This window comes from Antennarius striatus, chromosome 17 (genome assembly GCF_040054535.1).
Source record: "Antennarius striatus isolate MH-2024 chromosome 17, ASM4005453v1, whole genome shotgun sequence".
Taxonomy (NCBI): domain Eukaryota; kingdom Metazoa; phylum Chordata; class Actinopteri; order Lophiiformes; family Antennariidae; genus Antennarius; species Antennarius striatus.
In genome coordinates, this window is record NC_090792.1 from 11,756,458 (window position 1) to 11,781,063 (window position 24,606).

General features: G+C 40.4%; 4 protein-coding genes and 1 non-coding gene across 6 annotated transcripts; 2 read left to right on the forward strand and 3 right to left on the reverse strand.

Annotated features, from left to right (window-relative positions):
* Positions 1–612: 612 nt before the first annotated feature.
* On the forward strand, positions 613–14,137 carry disp2 (dispatched RND transporter family member 2). The gene is made up of 10 exons (XM_068339348.1): positions 613–782; positions 4,883–5,027; positions 5,217–5,488; positions 6,458–6,488; positions 6,593–6,715; positions 7,234–7,358; positions 7,594–7,694; positions 8,011–8,108; positions 9,122–9,280; positions 9,863–14,137. The coding sequence occupies exons 1-10, from the start codon at positions 688–690 to the stop codon at positions 13,184–13,186; spliced, it is 4,473 nt and encodes a 1,490-aa protein (XP_068195449.1). The 5' UTR covers positions 613–687; the 3' UTR covers positions 13,187–14,137.
* trnat-cgu (transfer RNA threonine (anticodon CGU)) lies at positions 8,422–8,493 on the reverse strand. Its single transcript has one exon. It is a non-coding gene; the product is annotated as a tRNA-Thr (tRNA).
* Positions 14,138–15,519: 1,382 nt separating the features above from the next.
* Positions 15,520–18,116, reverse strand: rpusd2 (RNA pseudouridine synthase domain containing 2). The gene is made up of 3 exons (XM_068339167.1): positions 17,459–18,116; positions 16,780–17,076; positions 15,520–16,653 (listed from the first exon to the last, which is right to left on the reverse strand). Exons 1-3 carry the CDS (start codon positions 18,092–18,094, stop codon positions 15,799–15,801), a joined length of 1,788 nt encoding a protein of 595 aa, XP_068195268.1. The 5' UTR covers positions 18,095–18,116; the 3' UTR covers positions 15,520–15,798.
* Positions 18,117–18,576: 460 nt separating this feature from the next.
* Positions 18,577–21,527, reverse strand: pcmtl (l-isoaspartyl protein carboxyl methyltransferase, like). Of its 2 annotated transcripts, none has more exons than XM_068338260.1 (9): positions 21,460–21,527; positions 21,021–21,167; positions 20,474–20,578; positions 20,369–20,400; positions 20,176–20,280; positions 19,944–20,064; positions 19,760–19,845; positions 19,340–19,509; positions 18,577–19,184 (listed from the first exon to the last, which is right to left on the reverse strand). In XM_068338260.1, exons 1-9 carry the CDS (start codon positions 21,518–21,520, stop codon positions 19,172–19,174), a joined length of 840 nt encoding a protein of 279 aa, XP_068194361.1. In that variant the 5' UTR covers positions 21,521–21,527; the 3' UTR covers positions 18,577–19,171. The 2 variants fall into 2 exon arrangements, with proteins under 2 accessions (XP_068194361.1, XP_068194362.1); XM_068338261.1 differs by lacking the exon at positions 21,460–21,527 and adding an exon at positions 21,372–21,456.
* Positions 21,528–21,640: 113 nt separating this feature from the next.
* ccdc32 (coiled-coil domain containing 32) lies at positions 21,641–24,533 on the forward strand. Its single transcript, XM_068338262.1, has 4 exons — positions 21,641–21,751; positions 21,998–22,261; positions 23,213–23,366; positions 23,840–24,533. Exons 2-4 carry the CDS (start codon positions 22,015–22,017, stop codon positions 24,027–24,029), a joined length of 591 nt encoding a protein of 196 aa, XP_068194363.1. The 5' UTR covers positions 21,641–21,751; positions 21,998–22,014; the 3' UTR covers positions 24,030–24,533.
* The last annotated feature ends 73 nt before the right edge of the window (positions 24,534–24,606 follow it).

The window sequence follows — 24,606 nt, forward strand, 5'->3', positions numbered from 1 at the left end:
TGAGCAAAATTACGGAGAAACAACTAAGAACATTTCACATGATAGATAGATAGATAGATAGATAGATAGATAGATAGATAGATAGATAGATAGATAGATAGATAGATAGATAGATAGATAGATAGATAGATAGATAGATAGATAGATAGATAGATAGATAGATAGATAGATAGACAGATAGATAGTGATGATCTCAGCCCCTCTCTTGATGAGATGTCATCACAGGACATTTGAGATGTGTGTAGAATAAATGTGTAGTTAATTCATTTATTACACACCACGACGATGCCATCATGGAAGTCCCTGCACACGGTCGAATTAATCGGACACATCATCACCGTCTTTGCACCTTCATTTAAACAGCAGCTGTATCTGCTGTCCATGATTATTACTCAGGTAGTGACGCATTCTATTCGTCTCATCTTCCTCCAGCACCGCGATCGGTTGGACAGCGACCAGCCAGCGTCCCGAGCATCATCGCGGCTCCGCCAATCAGAGCGCGGCTTGGGGGCAGATTAACCCCAACATCCCCGGTGCTGCTCTGTGGGAGCAGCCGCAGGTACAAACCCGAACCTCTCATCCTCGTGGGCTCAGTCTGGGCAGATGGTGACTGACCAATCAAAAATGAACGTGCTTTTATAATTTCCTGCTTCAGATTCAGTGTAAGAGTCGAACCAGTTGGAGGAGATGGACGCTTGCCCCATGACAGGAGACAGCACGGATGCGATAGTGATGGATGATTACCCCACAGATGGAAGAGAGGTTCAAAAGGCTTGTCAGAGGTGAGTGTTTTTTCTCTGGTTCGGAAGGTGTAATTTGATTACTGTGGAAAAATAAACGAGATTACAGTTGTAGACCCGAGGACTCTCTGATCGTCCTGTGGTCGATGCGAGTACCGCTCTGTCCAGCTGTATTTATACTATGGAAAAAAGGGTTTTATTGTTCTGGATATTATTTCTGATGCTATTAATTTCACTTATACCCCTAAATCGGTCTTCATCATTATGTGCTGCTGGCAAAACAAAGAGATGATCAGGCAATGTTTAAACTTACTTTTAAGGGATAATTACAACATTTTAGTTCAAATAGAATAACTTGATTCATGAAAGCCTTGAATATGTCAGTATTTTAATGGCATCATAAATAGTTTGAATTGACATAATGTTTTACGTGCTTTTATTTTTTGCTGTTAAACAATATTTACTAATCATTAACAGAACAAATTGCCAGGTTTAAAATAAACAGCCCCATATACTTGGATTGAAACAGAACAATGCACTGACAGTTCAGCAGGATCTGTTCAATGTCAGCCTCCGCTGCTGGCTCTCTGTCACTAATGTCACCCTGTAACTGACTGTGCTGTATACACAAATGGCCAAGGGGTTTCAAACATGACATGATGTGGAGTAGAAACAGTAGAAATCTGTCAACATGTCAGAAAAATCCAAATATTTGTGTCTCTGGGTCAAAATTGCTCTTTTCCTGTATAAAGCTGACCCCTAGATCATTTGTGTTTATTAATATTGAGAAAAAAACAAGGGTGGGGGTGGGGGATTCTAAGGCTGTATCTCCTGACGACATCCAGAGTTTCAAGCTAATGAAACAGATGAGGTTGAGAAAGGGAGAGACAGACACGAATATTTCTCATTCATTTTCAATCTTTCTCTTTGCAAATGTCTTATTGTGGCCTTAAAACTGTTTCTACAGCTTAGAATTTTGCCTCCAACAGACCACACAAGATCATGTTAAATTAGAGGGAATGTAAAGTAGGACAGATAAACACCACCTTAGACAAACATCTTTATTCAGTTTTAAAGTCAGCTATTTTAGATCAGTGCTGCTAGAATCATTTTGGATGGTGCCTTTGAATTATGATGCTACACTAAACTGAAAATCATTCAGATCATATTACAGGTTTTATTCTTAGACAGATTATTCAGGTTCACTGAGCTCCAGCATTAATCAGCTCCATAATCCCTCTACTACCCCTAACCACCGATTCAACATCAGATGAATCATCATACGTGCTTCTTATTATGGGGTGAAAATAAAACTGCGTGAGGTCACTTAGGCTCTGTTGACTTACTCTGTTGCCACAGCGACAAGACAGGAAGTGTGGTAGCATCCAGTCTACTGTGGAAAAACAATCATGTGGTAGACTACACGGACCTCATTCCTCATTTGGTGAAATGAAGCTGCAGCGACACAGTGTAGTTTTTATTTTACATTAGATTCAATGTTAGAGACTCTTCAAAATTTAAATTTTGATTAGGAGAATTATATGACTGGCTTCGAAGCAAGGGATTAGAATGAATCTTCAAATACTGTGTTACATGCAGTCTAGTCCTGTAGATTTAAGGTTAAAAAAATGATATTTTTCTCCATATAGTAAATGATCAGGTCATCCATAGTATATTCCAGGTCTGCTGATCTTTAATGCATACATATTTGCATGGAATAGATCAATAATAATGCTACAAAAACTAAAAACAGATTGTAGCTGAACTGTATGGAGTCCATTATGTGTGAAATTCTAAAAATTCTACTACTAACCACCATTAGTGAAATATTGTTGATGGGTTGGTTTTTTTTAAATAATTGCAAATTTTATTGGAAACTCTAGTGGTACCAAATTGTAGGGCTATAGTTAGGTGAGTCAGTCAGTGAGTCAAAAAATGTGACTTAAATGTATATATAATGAATTCCATACTGTTGTGGGACTCTTGCTTTCAGCTGCAGTGACATGATGGGAGACTGAACTGCCTTGTGGAGGCTTCAGACACCGAGCGTTCAAAAAAATATGTTAATATAGTGGAAAGGGAATGGAAAACAATTTAGAGTCTACAGCCATCCTTGTTCAGATCCAGAGTCTTCCTATGAATATCCTTTGGTAATTAAATTTAAATTTCATTAATCTGAAAATGGAAACCAAAAACCAGCAATTATTGGATTTTTCTTTTAAAATTGGCTGTCAAAAAACAAAACTGAAAAGGCCTGGTCTATAAACTATCTTCATATTTGTTGTCTTAAAGGAAGGAAAAAACACACCATTAGTTTAATTTTCTGCAATCACATTCCCATGCAATCATATGTTGCGCTCTTCTTTTGTTGCCAGACGATTACATGCAATCTCAGAAAACAAATAGACTTTTTTTGTTTCTGCTTTCTAGTGATTTTATTTGAACATCTTTTTAAATTTGTGTCATCTGTTCGTGGCCATGAAAAGGTAAACACCTTTTATTCATATCATAACTTTTATATTTTTAAAGGGTTTTTCAGTTCTCTACATATACAGTATGTGTGTGTGTGTGTGTGTGTGTGTGTGTGTGTGTGTCTATATATATATATATATATATATATATATATATATATATATATATATATATATATATATATATATATATATATATATATATATACTGTATGTATACACAACACACACACACACACACACACACACACCTATGCATACTTATGTACATATACAGCCGTATTTGTTGGTTGTATAGTAATATACGTACAGTATATATACGTGTGTGTGTCTTGTTCCATCATCATCACTCATCCGTTGTCTCCACTGATTTCTTTTTCTATCTTCAGACACATGGTGTTTTGAAAAATGCGAGTCGGCTTCAGTTTGATCACCTGATCTCATGTGTACACAATAAGCCATAGAGTTGACACTGTCAGCTGACTGAGAGTGAAAGTACCTCCATGATTACTGTATAAAAATTTAATTATATAATAAAAAAAGACAGAAAATAACAAAGAAGTAAAACAAACATAAGTGGTAACAAAGTTGAAAGTAAAAGTGAGAGGTTGCGGAGACACATGCTCATAAATGCATGTGCACTTACAGTATGTGCATCCACCTCAACAGGGGCGTGTAGCTGACACTGACAGGCGATCAATGGATTAATTTAAACACCTTTGGATAACCATGACCTGGATGAATGAGAACATACACAGACATCGCTCACAGAGGGAGATCATTAACAGTTACTGACCAGCCCAGACAAACAGCCTGTTCTCAAGAGAGCTCATTTCATCAACTTCATGACAGTTGAAATTCAGGACCATGCATCACTTTGGGGCAATCGCATTTCAAATACAATGTAGTTGGACATTTGGCAGCTGTGTGAAATTAATTAAACAGAGTACAATATGGGAGCTATAAACAAAAAACAAAATCAAACTCCTTTCATATTTTTTGTCATCTGTTTCTGACAGACAGCAGAGGTAACCACAGCTAGGATGAGTGATTTGGTGGAACACACAACATTACCATCCTGAGAGCAACACAGTGTGGCTAAACAGATGATTCTCCAGCACCTGTTAGGAATGTGATAGATAAACATCACTAGCCTGGATGTCAAACTCATATCATTACACAAGCCATTCTTGGGCTGTCTTGACTGCTGCCATCACCCATCAGTCAGTCTGTTGTCAGGTATCCTTGACAGGCGTCTCATTCTTTTAATGGGGTTTGGGACATGATGTGAAAACATCCATCATGCTCTGTCTCCTCTTTCTCTCATACACCTCTTATTTTTTTAAAAATTGCCTGCGATAACCAACCCAAAAGAAATCCATTCCTTACGTAATTATTATGGCAGGGTCTACGGAATCATTGCGTGGGATTTTTCTCCCCATATGGTAAAGATCTCCGTCTGCATATTAGCATTGTTTCACAGATTTAATTAAATCATCAACTGAAACTCTCTTCCACCTTCTTGTCTCTTTCTTTCCTGCTTATCTGTCAGTTCATCTATCATTTCCTCTCCAACATTTGCATTTGCACAATTTATTTATTTTCTTGTCTGCTATTCCTGTCATACCCTCTAACCCGTTTTTCTCTCCTGCTGTCTTTTTGTCTCCGTAGCGACATCCCAGCTGTGTCTCTGTGCCCTCCTGACAGCGACTGTGCTGCTGAGGCCCAGTTGACAGTCATCCAATCTGATGGGGAGCTATGTGACAGCTGCAGCAGCCTTGGCAGACCTTCTTCCTCCTGCCAACTTTATCACCAAGTATGTTTCAACACTGTATTGTGAGCGTATACGTATATATACGTATGTATACATGTATATGAGAAACCATTAAAACTGTGTCAAAATGTCTCGAAAGGCTGGAAATAGTTGCAGAAATTGTCATTGTGTCACACAAATGAATATTCCAAAATCCTCCATGTAATTATATGTATTTTCTGTTTTCTGTAGGTTCCACAGGATCCTCGAGCTAGGGGCTACGATTCCCTGCAGCCTCAAATATGTCCCCACTGCAGGCACTACAGGCCAATCAATTCAAACATCTGCCACAACTGTCACTCAAACAAAACAGGCCCTCAATCTGAAGGAGCTTTGGTGGTGAAAGTGAGACATATGGACAATCGTAGCTCTGCTCGTCACGGTGCGGCGAGATGTCACTGGCTGCATGGGTCAAGTAAAAGTGGGACACAGACACCAACGCAGCGACATGGGGTAACAGTCAGGTGAGGAAGGAATAGCTGGTCAGTGAGAAGAAACAATGTTTCTCTGTGTCTGAGGCGTTCGAACACTCAACAAGAGTTTTAATAAATATAATTTCCAATGATTTCCCAAAATTATAAAGGTTGTGCTAGGAGGAACTAAGACACTGTGGTTTTACGCATTAAGTGGGAGATAGCTCTTATTGACTCGTGTTGCCATTTTGCTCAAAAACACAAAAACCCTTTCCGAAGGGAAAGAACTGTTGTGTCTATCTGTGCAAATAGATTAAATTTGAACTAGCATTTTTTAACGACTTCTGAAAGCCAAAGAAAAGCGAAGCAAATAGATAAAACCAGAAGATAGGAATAGAAATGTGGATCTGTGGCTGAGCATCTGTGGTCAACAATCCTCCTAAGATCCCAAATACTTGTCATGACTGCTCAAAGCAACATTTTTATCCACATGAAGTTTTCTTCATCTTGAAGGATATGACAATGAGGAACTGTGCGTCACTGCTCATCTATCCAAACTTAACTGCAAACATCAGTGCTACAGCATGAAAACATGAATCTCAACTTTGTCGTGAAATAATATTTGTGTCCACATGCAACAGGAATATCCATTGATGCCCTTGTTACTTTCATTCCAGCAGCCAAATCATGTCCTCCAGCAGACAATGCATTGAGGTTTTTAACTTCATTTTGTGTTTCTTAGTGGACAAATAACACATAAATGTCAGGAAACCTAACTCTTGGCCACATGTATGACCATTGTTGAGTCCGGCTGCTTTTTATTAAATAACATCATCAAATTTAACAAGGTAATAGCTTAATTGGTGCAGGATTTTTGCCTCTCAGTCCAACTGAGGGATGTGATCCAGTGGAAAAGTGATGTCAGTGTATTACCTCTATGACTTACTGTCCTTTTATATGGAAATGTTCTCAAATGTACACTGAGTTATTATTTTCATAAAGCTTTCAATGATTTTACAGGCATACAGTATTATACTGTATTCTTAGAAAATGAAACTGAATCCAATTTTTAGTTTCAAACCCAGGTATAATGATGATCACCTTTTACTCAGTGTCACTGATGACTTCCTCTTTTGTGGTTTTCTATTTGGCAGTTATTCCCAAGTGATAGTCAGCTACCCGTTAGCCATGTTGGTGGGTTGTGTCGTGCTTCTGCTTGGATGCTCATTGGCTGGACTCTTCATCGGTCCATTGCCAGACTTCTCCGACCCGCTGCTTGTGAGGCTCAAACACACACAGTCATACACAAAGCAAATAATGTCTAGAATACAGTCCTGTGTTCTCTCTTGGCGCAGCACATCTCCACTCCATTAACATCCATCACTAATTCAGGATGAGTGTTCATTGCTGTTTCTCTACAGACTCCTGAAATCAACAGTAGTTCAGTTATATTTCTGATTTAGTGATTCAAAAAAAAATCACATTTACTGGAGGATATCTACATGCTTTTGGGATTGACCGTGATTATGCCAATATTGTGAAAATGCAATATGTGGATGACATCAATGCATGATTAATAATGAATATAAAGGATTTACATCAGGGGTACGAGAGGCTTTGTGCTTAAGGGCTCATTTTGTAAAGATGGCATCAAACACTCATCTACTTAAAAGCTACTTCACTGTGTTTTTCTCCTGTAGTTCAAAGGCGCTTGTGATGCTCAGTAGCAGATGGGATAACAGCTTCCATTCTGCAGCCTTTATGTGTGTGTGTTTGTGTGTGTGGTTTTTCTGCAGGGCTTTGAGCCACGGGGAACATACATTGGAGTTCGCCAGTCCAGCTTGATGGAGCTTCAGAAGAACACTGGCCCAGGGAAAACTTTTTCTTCCTTGCCACAACAGCTCAAAAAAAGGTCAGCAGGGCAAAGACAGACAAACATATTAACTAACAGTCAAATAAAATATTAACCACCGAAGATCCTCTAAACCACAGGTGTTCAAATAGCACCATCTTATGGCCTGGGTCCTTGTTGCAGTGATAATCCCATTTTCATTTCAAACCTTTTATGATGATAATCATGTGTTACTATTAAACAACGTAATAGGATTAATAAGGTTAAAAATGTACAAATGTGTTTTTGTATTTATCTGCATTAGTCCTGGGGAGGCTGCCAGCGACCAGGGTTCCTCCGCGCGTCGGATAAAGAGGATGCTGGCTAGGCATTCCTCTCCAGACACTTTCCTCTGTGATGCTCCAGGTCGGCCAGCCCTTTTTTACTGCTCAACATGTGAATAGATGACAAATAAGTCTCTCAGATTTACACTGATTATAGTAACAATAAAAATACCAACCACCTCAGAATAAAAGAGCTTTTTTTTAATGTTCATGTGCTGGTTGATGAAATACTCCTCTTTTTTTCTTATTTTATGACAGCAGAATATAACACAAGGAGAATTTTCTTTTTTGAATGGGTTTGCCTGAATTCTCCTCACAAATATGAACTGTTGACAACTGCTGATTCACTGTTTGTCATCTTGTTCCTGTTTGTTCAATCCATCTGCCTCTCCATGTAGACGAGCGTTTGGCTCAGTTGGTGTTTCGTTCAGAAAATTCAGCCAGTCTCTGGAGCCTGAAGGCCATCCACGCCATGTGTGAGGTGGAGCAATCCAGGGTACAAAATTGTTCTTTCTTTTGTTCATGTCGTCTTTCTACTTTAAACCCAGAGTCATCAAACAATGATATATCTTCCTGTGTAATGGACTTTATTAATCCCTGTAGGGAAATTGTTAGTCCACTCTAGCGCACACTGGTAGTTAGTCACATGCATATACAGTATATGGTGGGTACAGGCCCATAACACACCTGGGTGAGGGGGAGGTAGAGTGGCAGGCAGCTCCTTTGTGGTGTGCCCTAATGAGCAACTTAGACTTAGTGGACTGAGGAACTGCCACCCAAGAAAAACTGAGTGCTGTTACAAGTGTTACAGGCACGGACGGGGTTTGAACCCGTGATCTTCGGTTTACGAGACCGACACCTTACCACTTGGCCACCGCGCCTGGCAGCAAGTGTTCTTCCAGCAAATACTCTTTTTTTAAAAACAGTCTGAGAAAAAAATGCATCAGTGTATAACATACTGTCTATTCTTCAATGAGCCTACTGTAAAGTAGTGGATATTGATGACAAAATATGCCATGGACAAGATGAGTTAGATCATATTAATTTAATTGTATTTCCAGATCAAACTCAAAATATGATTTCCAGGGAAATTAAACTACTGCAAGGCACAATTATTAATCGTGAATATAAATGAAGATCGGTAAAGGTAGAATATATAATTTCCTAAATGTGGTCTGGACAAGATAACTGTCCATTAGAGTTGTATTAAAACAATGGTTCCATTGAAACTACTCAAAATGAATTTGGTATTAAATTCAAATCATCAATAGACACAAGCACTAAATAAGGCTGATAAGTGTGGTGAACCTAGTGTGACAGGTTTGTCAGACATGCTCCAGGCAAAAATTTATAGCAGACAGACAGACATACCGAGGAGTATCACACTTCATGGTGGGGGGATTAAAATGCTACATCATGTGGCTTGTGTCTGCTACAGTTAATTGATTTGCATGAAATGTTTTCAAAACTGGGCTTGCATTCAAAAAATCTTCCCCATGTCTGATACAGATTAGTTCCCAGGCTCAGTTCCAGAATCTGTGCCAGAAGCATGTGAGGGGGGAGGCTGAGGGGACGCCAAGAGGCAGCTGCTGTCCGAGCTGGTCTCTAGGGAATTACTTAGCTGTCCTCACGAATGCCTCCTGCTGTTCCAGCCTCACCTCACATCAGGTAGTGCAGCTTTCTTCTAATTGTTCCAACACCATAAACTATATTAAAACATTTAATAAATATAAGTCCAGCAAAGCATTTTTTTCTGGTTCTCTCAGCAGTATCACAGCAATCAGATGTTTCTCTGTTTATGAACATTGGATCCTCATCGGTGGATAGTTATCTTGTTTAAAATATAATTAGATTTTAGAATTGGAAACGTTTGTGGCCTAACTTGGATTCAGATGCTTTTCTTGTGAATAACCCAATACAAATAGGCTTTAAGTTAAGTCACTATGACATTTTAGTACAGCTACAGATTTATGTCACAAATTGCTACGTATTAATGTACAGAAAAGCCTCAGCATCAGTTTGTGTTGTCAAACCATTTGAATTATTTCATACTTTATTTTGTTTCAAAGTTCAACAGTCATCTCATGGAATACATGGAAATGTATTTTCTTGAAATGTCAAAGGTGTTCTTTGACTTGAAGCTGGCAGATTGAGGGAAAATGAATGTGACACACTACATCACAACAAGCATATTTTATTGCCTGAGCAATTTTCAAAAAAGGAAACTCTACTTTCTCCTTTTCACACCAGGTGTCTGAGTCGCTGAACCTTCTCCGAAAATGCGCTCCATATTATCACAGAGGACATCTGGTGGAAGCCTGCGCTGAGAGACCCAAACATGGCGGCTGTTCCTCGGTCCCGTCTCGCTGTAAACAATCCCGTATGGTCTTCCAAATCCTGCACTTCCTGGTGGATAAAGACTTCCTCGGCCCACAGACTGTGCAATATCAAATTCCGACTCTGAAGTACAGCCTTCTGTTCTTACCCATCGACAAAGGAGAACATATGATGGAAATGTATATGAATAGTCTTGAGGGTAGGGAGCTAACGTACAACAATACGACAATCACTGGCATGGACTTTGGCATCAAACAGACCCTGTTCAAGTACTACCTGGCAAGAGATGCAGTCTATCCTGTCCTGGCTGTTGTGTCTCTTCTTATCACCATGTCTCTTTATATCCACTCTCTCTTTATAGTAGCATTATCTGCCATAGCGATCACAGGCTCCCTCTTGACCTCTTATTTCATCTACAAAGTAGTTTTTCGCCTGACCTTCTTCCCTCCAGTCAACCTCTTAGCAGCTCTTATTCTCCTGGGAAGTTGCTCCAATCATGTTTTAATTTTTGCTGATTTCTGGAATCTGCAGTTATCCCACAATCCCTCTGCCTCCCTGGAAAAGAGAATAAACAGGGTTTTGCAGGAAGTGGGCTATTTGATTTTATCCTCAGGGTTAACGTCCAGCACAGCTTTCTTTTCTGGTTATCTCAGCAGCATCACAGCAATCAGATGTTTCTCTGTTTACCTTGGAACTGCCTCATTTATTAGCTCAATCTTGTCATTAGTGTGGTTGCCATGCTGCTTCGTACTGCGTGAGCACTACACAGAGGCATCTGTTGCTGTGCAGGGGTGGAAACCGTGCTGCTTCAAAACCACAGGCGGCTTCTGGGATACCAGCTCTCGTAAGAGATGCGTGTTCACTCTATGGCAGAAGCTAAGAGAATTTAAAAAAGGCCTGACAGATACTAGCAACTTGTTATTCATGAAAATCCTGCCCTGTGGAGTGGTGAAATTCCGGTATATCTGGGTGTGCTGGTTTGCAGTGCTGGCTGCTGGGGGCACCTACATGTCCTGCATTGACCCAGGCATGAAGCTGCCCACCTTGGACAGCAGGATCACCCAGCTTTTCCGCTCCAGCCATCCGTTTGAAAGATACGACGCAGAGTATCGTCACATGTTTATGTTTGAGAGACAAAGGAATGGAGAAGATAAACCTGTCACATTAATGCTCGTTTGGGGAATCCGCCCAACTGATAACAGTGATCACTTCAACCCAAAGAGCAACGGGTCTTTGGATCTTGATCCAGAATTTAACATGAGCCACCCAGATTCTCAGGTTTGGTTGAGGGACTTATGTGGACGAATTCAGAACCAAAGCTTTTATTCCCCGCCATCAACAGACAATGAAGACGCAACTACAGACAACATCTGTCTTGTGGAGAGCCTGATACAGTGGGTATCTCTCCAGCGGTGCTCAGAGAGCAACGCCTCCCTCCATTTTTGTTGTAATGACATCCCTTTCCCTTTCCCTCCTGGGGTTTTTGAGAACTGTCTCAGTATGATGCTGGCAGAGGGGCATGCCGAGGGCCATCTGGCCCACAGAGGAGGACTCTACTTCCAAGCAGATGGCAAGATTGCTGCCCTTGTGTTGACATTCAGAACAACGTACCTCTACAGCTTCAACTTCAGCAGAACCAGTCTTTACTACAGGCAAATTGAAACATGGTTTAACAGGGAAATATCAGGTGCACCACGCGGGCTAGAGAATGGATGGTTTATCAGCAACCTGTCTCTTTTTGACCTACAACAGTCTTTGAGCTCAGAGACTCTGGTAGTAGCAGGCTTCTCCATCGCCCTCACACTAGCTGTGCTTCTTTTAACCACTTGCAATATTCCTCTGAGCATTTATGGGACTATAGCAGTGGGCGGCAGTGTTTTTGTCACCGTCGGACTCCTTGTCCTTCTTGAATGGCACTTAAGCGTTATTGAAGCCCTGTTTATATCATCAGCGGCAGGATTGTCGGTCGACTTTGTTGCTAACTATTGCATATCCTACAGCTTGGCTCCTCATTCAGACAAAATTGGGAAAGTAGCACACTCCACTAAAAGGATGGGGTGTCCTGTAGCAATAGTATCTGGTGCCTTTTTCTCCATGGGTATCCTCATGTTGCCCGCTACAGCCTTGCTGTTCAGAAAACTGGGAATTTTTCTGTTTTTGGTGAAATGCGTAGCGTGTGGTTTTGCAACCTTCTTTTTTCAGTCACTGTGCTGCTTCTTTGGACCCCAGAAAAATTGTGGGAAGATTACACTGCCCTGTTTTTCATATCACACTCATGGTGCACCATCCTCGTGCTCAGCAGCAGAGAATGGGTCCTCGCCAGCTTCAGCTGCAAATGGGGCCTTTGGTTCATCTACAATGAGGAGGAGTAATGAGAAACAGTCAAGTGACAACCTGTACCCCAACTACCACCATCATCAGAGACAGAAACAGACTCGGGCAGCAGGAAGTGGAGGCCAGGGCCCTGAGCAGTACGAGCTGCAGCCGTTAGCCTATCGACTGAGTGACAGTTTTGAAAACAGCACCTGCACCAGTAAGCTTTCCAACCAACCCTCTGTGCTCTCAGATGAGATCGAATACTGTGGGAATGATGTGGGCAGGAATAGCATGGACGGGAACAGTGATGAGCTGTGTAGCATTCGAAATAAGAGTCGTCAACCGCCTCCTGCTTTCCAGACGTCATCTCCGTACAGAGAAAACACTCTGCTCCCTGTGGGCTTGACACAAGAGGATGTAGCTAAGAATAAGCTGCTGTGTAAAACATGCAGAGGTCAGTTTTCCAGAGTGAAGCACTGGAGCAATACATCAGTCTCCTCATCTTCTAGCTTAGAGGAGACCATCATCAGCCACACCCTGGAGACTATCGACCAGGCATCCCACAGCAAAGATGAACAAAACACAGAGGAGAGCCTCCATCATTACCATCACTCCTGTGAGGGCCAGCTCTCCTTCCAGAGTCCACATGACGGCCTAAAGGACTCAAACAAAACGTGCCTGAGTGACTTTGAAGCAGGGCCGTCCGTTACGCTTCAAAAGGAAGAAGAGCCTCAGTTACAACCAGGACATCTCAATGGGAAGAGAGATACTCTTCGTCTCTCATTGAGAGAAACAGTTTATGAGACTTGCAATAAAGGCCGCACAAGTCAGAGTGAAGAAGCAGTCATCATACCAAACAGTAAGCCAGACCTGCCAGACATCTGGATAAAAAGAGACCGATACAGGGAAGATACATCCTGAGCTAGGTTAGAGGGATCTTTGCAACAATCTGCATTTATGGCTATGAAAAGAAAACAGACTACCTGCATTTGCCTGAGTTTGTGGAAAGAAAAAAAGAAACAGTCAGGCCATTTTCAAAGAAAACGCTAACTGCAAATGTAGCATGGTTGTCCAATGAAGATTGTTACAGTGCATTCAACAAATGAATGAGATCTGAGCCTGAGTTCAGCCACAAATCAAATGAAAGCATGACTCTATCAGCCCAGCATGTTGAAAGGTGCTTTTTCAGCCACAGCCTTGAACCAGTATCACACTAGAAGAAAATAAAGTTAAAACACAATAATCATCAAGTGCTGAAAATTTCACTTGGTGCCTGGAACATTTTTTGACCTTCACAGACTATGTTGTGACAGCCGCTGGCCTTTTTATGCTGGAATTGACCTTAATAAGCCATAAACATTCATGGACTTCTGAATATTGAAGATTAATGTGGGACAGAGACAAAGGACTGCATTGAGTGGCAAACACCATCATTTAACTACAATGCATTGGTTGCATATTTGGTAGTGATATGTACAGTGTGTCAAGAAAACCAGAAATGTAAAAGTAGCAATGTGCCATTTGTTGTGTCATGACTTGTTTGCATTCAGTGTTTCACTATTTACATTAAGAGTCAAGCGGTTTTTCTCAGTGTCAGTTCCAGAAAGTTTAATGTTTACTTAATGTACTGAATGGAAAAAGTTTTAGAACGCTAAATGCAGGTTTACACAATGTTGATGACGTAAGACTGAATACTGTTCCTAAATTTGTGGGTGTCTGTGTGTTAGCCTTTCAGAAGAAGATATTTAAGTCTACGTCCCACTAGGACTGTAATTAAAAATTCTTTACATCTATTTATCTGCTGATTATGTTTGTAATTTAGTCTTTTGGTCACAAAATGGTGCAAAAATGTTTCCCAGATCCCAAAGAGGTAATTCAAATAGCGTCTTTTGTTCAGTCAACAGTCCATAAAGAATACCAATTTGCCAACATAAATGAAGGAAAGCAGCAAATTCTTGTAGTTTTAACCAACAAATTCAACATACGTATTTCACAGCAAAGGATGATTTCAAAACATCTAAGGATTAATATACTGAATCATCCATTCAATTACAATTCGTATATACTGTAAATCGTGTTGCTATATTGTTAAAGACACATCAATGGAATGATGAACAGAAACCTGTTTCATCCATCCCACAGCTGATTTGTTTCTGTAAAAATGTAACAGCAGCATTTAGGACATGGTTGGTATGATCCTCAAAATGGTTGTTTCATGTGCTGAACCACGTGCTGTGTTACACAAGTGATGTTTCATTTATATGAGTAGAATAAGAAATATGTCTATTTAGTGATGGTGATTTGGACCAGATGACTTGTTGTCAATGTGTCCACGAGCAGCACTGCTTCAAGCCTTCTCTTTGTGGGATGTCTTTGCTTTTTCCAGCCTGCATCCTTCAACATCCTGGTCTTAGCTTTTCGGCCTTTTAGGTAAAAGCCCTCCATCTTTCAGCCTGAGAGGATGTGACTTCCTCTTCATACTGCCACATACCTGCTGGGGCCAGCAGCCATCTTGGCACAGTTTTGACTTTTATCTAAGCATTCAAGAAACCTTGTTATCTATAAACTCTTGCTTAAGCATTAGTTTAATCACTTCATTTTAAGCATTACATATTTCTCATTGTTTCTCTATTTTTTCACTCTTTATTCCATCAATTTTCTTGCTTTACTACATCCATAAAACAACATTTGATTATCACTGTAAAGCTTAATCATACTTTGATTTCAAATATTGTTTCAGCCTCTGAGGAAGTGACTTCCTATTTTCTCAGTAAAGCTTTTCCTGCCACACCCTTGCTTGCACCATGTCTCATTATTTTTTATTGATTCATTTTCTTCATTTTCTTTCTTTTCACAAATTTCCCCACTGTGGGACAATAAAGGTTTATTATTATTATTATTATTTATCATTCAAAGACTTCTTAAACCTTATGCTGTATTGTTAACTCTTGATTATTTTCTTATGAATTATATAAAGCTGCAGTGCTTTATTTCTCTGGTATCTTGGTTTCTTATATTTGCTGGACAGAAAACATTTTTTCTGTTCTAAAGTGACTGGGTTTCAATATTTGACAAATCACAGTTCTAAAACAGGCCTTCACTTAGATTATATTTCCCTTGAAGAAAATTAAATGTCTTTATATGAACAGGACAAGTCACCACCATAATTACGTACTGGTGTCTATGTGTACATTTTTCAGAAACTGAAATAAAACATTTATTTTCCTGGAGATTTTTTGCTATACTTTTTTTAATCACTTGTTAAGTCTACCAGACATATTTCAGACTTAAAGAGATAAAATTAAATCATAAAACAGTCAACAAATCTTACTCAAAATCAAATCTTAAAAAAAATACACTTTGAAGTCAAATTAAATCATTCTGGAGGTAGCAAATCACGAAAAAAATTCAGAGATGTTACAGAAAACAAAATAGATGTTGTATCACTTCAAAATGAAAAATACCTCAGAGCATTTTACCTCCTCCTTTAATAGTTTTGGGTGAATTACAAGAAACTAGTAACCGATTATTCATCAATTATTTTCACCCGTTTGGTTCCAATCAGCTTCCACCCAGTTCTCTTTGGCCCAATCAGGTAGCTGTGTGGAATACTCAAAATCAGGCCCTTTGTAGCGTAATGCATGGAGATACATGATGAGTTCTTTCTCTGTGGGATCTGGTCGAACTAGCTTACAATCACTGCACAGATGGTCTCTGTTCCCTGCAGGAGCTTTGCAACGTGCGTCACTTGTTTCTGTTTGAATTCCCGTTGATTTGGTTGGAGATGGAGATTTTGGTGATTTGTTGCAAGTGTTCATGTCTGTGCAGCCGTGACTCACTTTATCCATCATCTCAGTGCTTGAGCTGCAACCTGTTGTCACTTGTGTGACAATCTGTGTGGGATGACTTTCTCCACTTGTGTTCTGTTGAGAGGCGCCGTCTAGTTCTGCCTCTTTCTCAGGTTTTTTGTTTTTATCTGCTTCATGCTCAGCTCTATCATCCAGCATGTCCAAAATAAGACTTTCCTGAGAGCGGTGCTCCTCTACTAGAGCCTGCAACAGCTCCTCGTTACTTTTTCCCACCAGTCCCCCCTTCCCCCTGTCAGGACCCCAGGCTGAGGACCCATAGATGGGATCATTGAGAATGGGGAAGCCCAGGTACTGCAGATGGACCCTAATTTGGTGTGTTCGGCCAGTCAGGGGTAAACAGCGGACCACACTGGTTTTTCCATTAAAGCTAAGCCTCTGGAAAATGGTTCTGGACTCCTTTCCTTTTGGGTCTACCCGGCAAAGACCAATTTTAAATGAAACGACCAGAATGGGCTCCTCACAAATCAGCTCTTCTTCTGGAAACTCCCCCTCTACTCGGCACACGTACTCTTTTTCAAGCTGTTATCAAATACAAATGGGGGATATTTTTGAGACTGATAGATGCTAAAGCAATTGCAGAGAAAAGATGAGATGAATAATTAAACCAAAGAAATCTTTAATTGCCATTAAGTGGACAAACCTTACCTGTCTGTCTCTAACCAACTGGTCAAGTCTCTTTGAGGCCTCCAATGTCCTGGCAAATAGCAACACACCAGAGGTAAGTCTGTCCAGTCTGTGGACCGTGTGGAGCTCAGAGATTCCTCGTTCTTTTCCCAGAATGAAAATCACCGTGTTGTGACGGAAGCGACCACAGGGGTGGACAGGAATGGAAGCGGGTTTATCAACCACAAGCACTTTGCCATCATCCACCAGAATCTCCAGCGGTCTCCCGACGACAGGGGGTTCATGGCGGTGGACCGTGTTCCTCATGTGGTCATTATTCTGTGGAGAGGCAGGAGGATGAAAACTTTATGCTAGAGTTAGACTCAATAATTTCAAGACCAATATGAGGAAAGCTTTTCAATGTTTTAAACTTGGTTTAGGATAATTCTTAATCAAAAATATTTGGTCAACCTGGAACAAAATGTTTACACACTTATTAGGCTCACACATCCCTGTAGAAAGGCACGAAGATTGGGGGGAAAACAGAACAGCATTCGAATACAGGAACTTCCAGAATCAGTCAATCAATCAGTATTGATTATCATAAAATCATGTGTGGTTCCGTTCACTCTTTATTATAAGCAATGTTTATTGATGTGTTGTAATGCCACATGACTAGTATTCTGTCATTAAGAATGACAGGTGAGCTGCCGACACTGACCCTGAGCACCACAGACAGGTCCTCCACAGGGGTCTCGTTCAGCCGTATGCGACCCTCCTTCGCTGCCATCCGGTAATACTCGATGGACTCGGCTCTGAACTCGCTCTTGAACACCTCCAGGAGGCTTTTTCCAATCCAGCGACCTTTGCAATAGGTTTTGAACTCAAAGTAGTACGGACACACTTTGCGCAGGCCACCTTCAAAGTAGTAGGTGGTCTCGTCAAAATGCTCCTGACCGAAGCTGATTCCGGGGTTCCTCTTCTGCGGAGGGGGGACGTATCTCTCCCCCGGACGAAGCTTCTTACCCCCCGCGCCTCTCTGCCTCTTCCCACGGCGATTTGACGCAGACTGATCTAAATCATCGTTTTTGCGCTTTCCAGATTCTGATGTGATTTTCTCTTTCGATATCGTGACATTTTCCTCCGCCGGTGTCGCTGTATGTATGGCTGCCTGTTCCATGTTTGAGCTGCCTTGTTTACATAAGTCCCGAATAAAACGATTCAGAGGAGCGTTAATTTGACCGGAAGTAGTAATCTTATGTCGTTTTGTATAAATTACACTCCTGTTGACGTTAACCACGAAGAAATAAAGTGAAGTACATTTTCTTATGCCTTTAACGTTTGGACACACGTGCATTACGTTCTATCCAAATGTCACTTACCGGCGCAGAGTGATGACGTAATTATATGGTGCTTTACACGCAAACGTGTAGTTCAGACGTCCTAGCGAGCTGTTCCTTCTTCATTGAACCGTTATTTGGGGAAAGCACCCCCTGCTGCTGCGATAGCGCCACCATCTGTTCACTCGGTGTACTGTTAGGATTGATTGTAATTTACATCAGCACTCGTCAGTAGCCAGTGTTAAAACAGATGCTATACATTTAGCAGTATTACTTTTTTCCTGCTTGCTTATCGTTTCTCATGGGATACACAGTTTATTTCAAATTGCTCAATTTTGAAGGCTTGTATTTAAATATTTGATTATGTATAGAAAATGATTATATTATTATTCACAGTACTTCTATTTGAAATATTACATTCCTTCATCATGCCTCCCCGCTATGCATCACTATTCAATTCAGTTACAGAAATAAAAAAAATTGTTAAATGGAAATTCCCAACAGTTTGTTTAGTGGCTTTTATTAATAAATCTTGTAACTGGGCACATAAATTAATATTTGTGTTGTTTTTTTAAAAAAAATAAGTGCCTAAATCAAAATTTGGCAAAATCCCTCCCATATTAACAGGATATATTCATACAGTCTATGAAACCAGTAAGATGTTACCACAAAATGTACATTTATATCATATATATTCTGACATTTCAATGAAATCCCTTGGCTTGTACTTTACATGCTGCATTCATAAATTCCTCATTAAAAAATTTTTTTTCACAAACATAAAAAACACACACAATGCACCAACTAACTCACTCATAACTAATTTTATAAATCAGACACCGACTACAATAATTTTGGTAGTTAGGTTGTCAGTCCAGGGGTGATTACTCATTCATGCACTCAATGTTAAGTCCTCTTGGAAGACAGTGTGGTTTGGCAAACAGTGAGAAAGAGAACATCCTTGTTTGTTGCCAAGTGATAGCCCAACAGGGAAGGTACCAGTTTATTCTGGGGCGTCAGTTGAACCGAGAGGAGTGCTAAGGGCTGCCGGAAACACAGCAGCACCACCTCCTGCAGGGGCAATCACAGGGCAGTCAGAGCTCACCTCTGAGGAGAGACAATAGCATGGATATAATCAGGAAAAAGATACAAGATACACATGGAGGTGACTTATGACTGCATAAAAAGTCCTGAAGGTGTGTGTGTGTGTGTGTCTGGTTTTCCTTCAATTGTTTCCATTTAAAATTGGTAAATCCATTTACCCAGGCCATTGATGCCTCTTGTCAGTCAAGGGGACATACATCACTCCCATCACAGCTTTCTTGAGAAAGGTGCCATCACTCTGCCGATCATACTGTTCCAGCACCTGACTGCCACCCTCAGGGCCCACAGGAAGAATCAACCGCCCACCAGGTTTCAGCTGCTCTAAAAGCTTTTAATAGGAAGAAGGCATAAACCAGAGAGGAGGTGATATTCCGGTTAATAAGTCAACTCTGTCGTACAATGTGGTGACGCTTCTGTTCTCAGTACATCAGATGTTTCATAATTTACTGTGCTTCACAAAAATGTAAGAAATTTAAGATTCATTCAATTTCTGTCGATATAACACACATTTACTATGCACAGGATCTGTCATATTCTATCCTACTTTCATATCACTCCTGAATTGTGAGTATCCTTACAGCTTTAGGAACGGTCGCTGCAGCTGCACCAACATGAATGGCATCATAAGGTGCTCCCTCTGGAAAACCAAGCCTCCCATCTCCCACTGTGGACAGATGTAAGTGTGACTTTGATAGCCTTTTGTAGCCCTGCAGTTTCAACAAAAATTGTCAGGAGGCATGACTTGCGCGTCACCAGACTCACCTACAAGTCTGATACGTCCAGAGGTCAGCAGTTCTGGGTCATCAGCTTGTACATTTTTTATTGACGTCTGAACCAGTGCATTGATATGTTCAATACCAACCACTCTGCCACTGGGTCCCATCTACAAACAGAAAAATACAGCTATTGCTTTCAGTTTTAGGGAATTTTTGCCAAGTTTGGTGAAAAATAGCAAGTCAGCAAATATTTGTCTGATGGAGACGGTAGAACTTGCCACCCTTGCAAAGCACGCAGTGAGATATCCACTTCCTGAACCAACATCAAGTGCTGATGCTCCTTCGATGAGTTTGTCACTTAAAAGCTCCAAAGCATGTGCATGCTGTCAAAGTAATATGGATATACATAGGGAGTAATAGTTTGAGGATATTTGCTCTCATCTCAAAGACAGTTCAGTGTTTTTTACTAACCATATGTGGTGCACTGATGGTTGCCCTGTAGCCTGAGATGAGAAAACGTTAAGTCAAATACAGAAATGTGTATATGTGTCTTGAATGAGTGACTGGAATGAATACCTATGGACTGAGGAGAGTCTGCATAAGGATAGTCTTTGGAGTAGAGGCCTCTGTCTGTTGCCAGCATGGCATCAAACACTCGGTCACTGCGAATCACCCCATGATCTGGAGGAGAGATGAAAAAGCAATAGCCCTGCACTGAACAGCAACATGTATACAGGATGACCTCTATAATAATCACGTCAAAGAGCTATTTTTTAAAGATTTTAAAATTTCATGCTACAATATCCATTTGTGTTTTTATACACAGTTTACAGGATTTGCAATTCAGAAAGCATTTAAATATTATCAAATGGGTACAATATAAAATTTTTCTTTTAATTTAATTCTGTAAAATAATACTCAATGTTTTCTGACTGTAATTCATAATGCATAAATACAGTATGTCTTCTATGCCGATCAAGAGATTACCAGACAGTATCATTACTCAAATGTATTTGTAGTATAAAAGCACCAGCTGTCAAAACATATTTACTGTGGAAGCCATGAGGGCTTGACTAAAAAGGTTCAAAGGTCAAAGCTGAAATCAGTGACACCATCTCAGTACCCCTCAGCCGGTTGATGAGCTCTGTTTGTGTTTTGCCGCTTGACATCCACGCCATGGTCCGTGACAGCAGCACACCCATAGGCACTGCGACTACTGCCAGGCGGAACGCTGCGAGCATCTCACACAAAGGATCTCCCTGCACACCCACTTCAAAGCAAAGCATTCACGTCAAAGCAAAGCATTGACTTCAAAGCAAACACACACCAGTGGGCATACATTGTTTGCATTTTCACATTTTAACTCACAAACTTAACTGTTCGCCAGCTAGCCAATTTAGCGTCATAACTCATTCACATAGTTTATAATAATTACAAGTAAAGCACATATTACAAACAGATAACGGACACTTGCCATGACGTGCTCATCACATGCAACGGTTATAGTGGAATAAAAATAAGGTGGAATATTAAATAGTCAAAGTAGGTCAGCATAGTTTTACCTTGTTTGCCACTACTGTATTCCTCCTTCCAGCTGAGGTAGACTTCCTGTCTCTCCCTCATCTACCCACAACCACTGACCAATAGGATGCAAGCTCTCAATAGACACGGCCCAGAAAACATACAATCAGAGTTCGAGAAAGCTTGATGGGCGGTCAAAGTGACCAATCAGATTACCCTAAATAAGGAAGTGGGCTGCTGCTATTTAATGCCAGGGACACAGCTAGCAAGCGTGGCTGTTTTTCAACACATCAGATGAAAAAAAAACTTCATAATATTGTTATTTTCATAAAGGTAAGAGATTTTTTTTCTGGTACATGATGGCAAACGGTTGAAAGAACATTTGAAATGCTTATCAAAAGACAGTACAGTGAAGTTAGCCAGAAGTTTAGTTCCAAGTACGTTAATGAAATTGGGACTTGCGTATCTTAATTAAAATCTTCTGCGTAGTTTCCTTGTTTTTAATATCACAAGAGAAACAGATCGTGCTTGAGGCCTTGTTGGTTTAGAACCCGGTTGTTAATGTCAGTTCTACCACAGCTGCTCAATTCACCATAATGGTTGACGACTTCGAGGGTCAGGAGGCCCGGTCCAGCGGGGAGTTGTGGTCCGAGATCTGCTCCAGTCTGCCGGAGGTGACGGAGGAAGCAGTCCCGGAGAATGACACCGAATTCACGGACTCGTTCCAGCCAGCAGCTCCGGTCGGAGTCCACGTTAATGGACACTCGAATGGGACGAACACGAGTTGTTCTGGCGCCAGATGGGAACCCATGGAGGACTCTGAGGTCTACATAGCCAGTTTAGGTACAGCCGTCCTACCTGCATCTTTCAGCACCTTTTCTGACTGTAGGCTGATTTACCATATAGTCCATCCTGTCCTCCATCCACCTGATCACTGGTGCTTCATGCATCCCTCAGCATCAAGGTGTGTTGGTTGTTTTTTTATTTTAATCGTCATCAGTGTACCATGATTTATTGCCGCGATGTGAGGGTTGCATGTACTAATCATTCACAAATAATACAGTGTAAACTGAAGAATATTGCATTAATTGTTTTAAAATAGATCCTCAAGACACTGTGGACACTTACAGATAGACGTACAACTGAAAACATTAATCATACCAGTTAAATATGACTAAAAGGTTTTACTTTCAAGATAATTTTGCTATTTGATATAATACATTTTTTATGGCGGCAAAAGTGGTCTTGATTTCAGTCAAGATGGTAAAACTTTACTATAACATGCAGATACAAAAATTAGAACTAAGAATTATTCCAGCATTTGACAAATAGTTTTACAAAACGTAACACCTTCTTATGATTTTTTTTTCCAGCTGATTTTTTTTCTTCTAATAGCTGAGTTATTCTTATTTTAAGAGTTTAGCGAATTGATTGAGAAAAAATCTATTTGTGCATTTGTTTTCCATTGAAAAATCTGCACATTTCCTTATTTTGCTTTGATTTTTGAAAATAGTTTTCAGATTAATCAATACTGAAAATAAACCTATAAACATAGACTAATGAGAAACTGATGGAAACAACCCTACGTACAAGTTGTAAAGATGGCAAAATAGCCAAATTAATTTTGGTAATAAAGCATTGTACAGAGACAATATTTCATATTTGAAAGATTGCACTCGTTTGTACACTTCTTTGTCCAAGTTAGAAGTTACTGATTTCTCCATTAAAATATTTCAAGGCTGTGATTTAAGATGGAATGGAGATTGTATTTTTCTTTCCTCTATTTTGGTGCAGAGAACCGCCTGAAGAAACTTAAGGGTCAAACCAGTGATGTGACCTCCAGGGACATGTTGCGCTCTTTGTCTCAAGCTAAGAAAGAATGTTGGGATCGATTTCTTCATGACGCTCAGACCTCAGAGCTCTTCCAAGGTGGTGACATGGATGAGAGGTAGGATGGACTGTATTGTTACACACTCACCTGCTGTATCCTGCAAGAAGAATCCACACATACTACCTTCACGTTTTGTAGGGAGAGCGCCATTTCTCCACTGTCATACCACAGATAAAGCACTGGAGTATGCTTCAACCTGATGTGATGGCCTAGGGTAATCTTTTAGTGATGATTCAAACATAACAATAGTTTATTATATTTAACAAATTATAAATTAAACAGTCACAGGCAGCAGGAGGGAGCCAAGAAGCTCCAGAGCAGTGGAATCTGGAGGCAGACATGGATCATCCATCTAGGCGACCCCACCCTCCTTATCAGTTTTAATTGGGGAGACACCTGCAAGGAATTACGGATGAGGCCTGGCAATCGTCATGTTGATGATAACAGACTTTATGTGCTTTTTGCTGATTAAACATAGTAAATAACTTGAAATTGACCCTTCCTCATCTTTATAACTTTGTGTGTCCCAGTGCTCTTGAACACTTCAAGCGGTGGCTGATTCCTGAGAAGGTGGCCATCAGTGCAGAAGAGCTGGAGTATCTTCTGAGGCCATCTCAGAGTAAGGAAGTAGTTGAACAAAACCAAACACAGAATGAGGACAACACAGAGGCAAAGACAAACACCTCGGAGGAGGATGACACGCATTGTCCGGAAAAATGAGTTTAATAGTAATATTGAGTAAAGAATTTATTTGGTTAACCCTACGCCTATTTTGACATGTGCTATATTATGGCCAAAACGCTTGGAGATTGAAATGGCTATTTAGAAGTCATTATCATGTTTCCCCACAGAGTATGATGTATTAAGCCATCCATGTTCTGTCTTTACTTAAATCATTCCAGTTTAACCAGATTACACCATTTTTCCTGTAGCAGCAGATTCTATCTGTAGTGATTCCCTTTGTATGTTACTAGAATGAATTTTGTGTAGCGATAGGTTAACAAAGGACCACATGCAGTATATTGTTGTAAATTAAAGTCTTGAATATGTAAGCACTGCAGTTATCAATTATGATGAAATTTACTTCTGAAAATATTGTAACACTGTTTGTCGTTTTCTCTGCCATGTTTTTATGTCTGATGCTTAGCCCGCATCGACAGAAGTTTGTCTGCTTGTTAAAATGGCTGAGGCACACTTCAGATGCAATTAAAAATTGACACTGAATTAAGTTTGTGTGCCCTTGCACTTTTGACTATGTGAAGACCTATTTATGATGTATGCATGCCGAGCTGGGCCA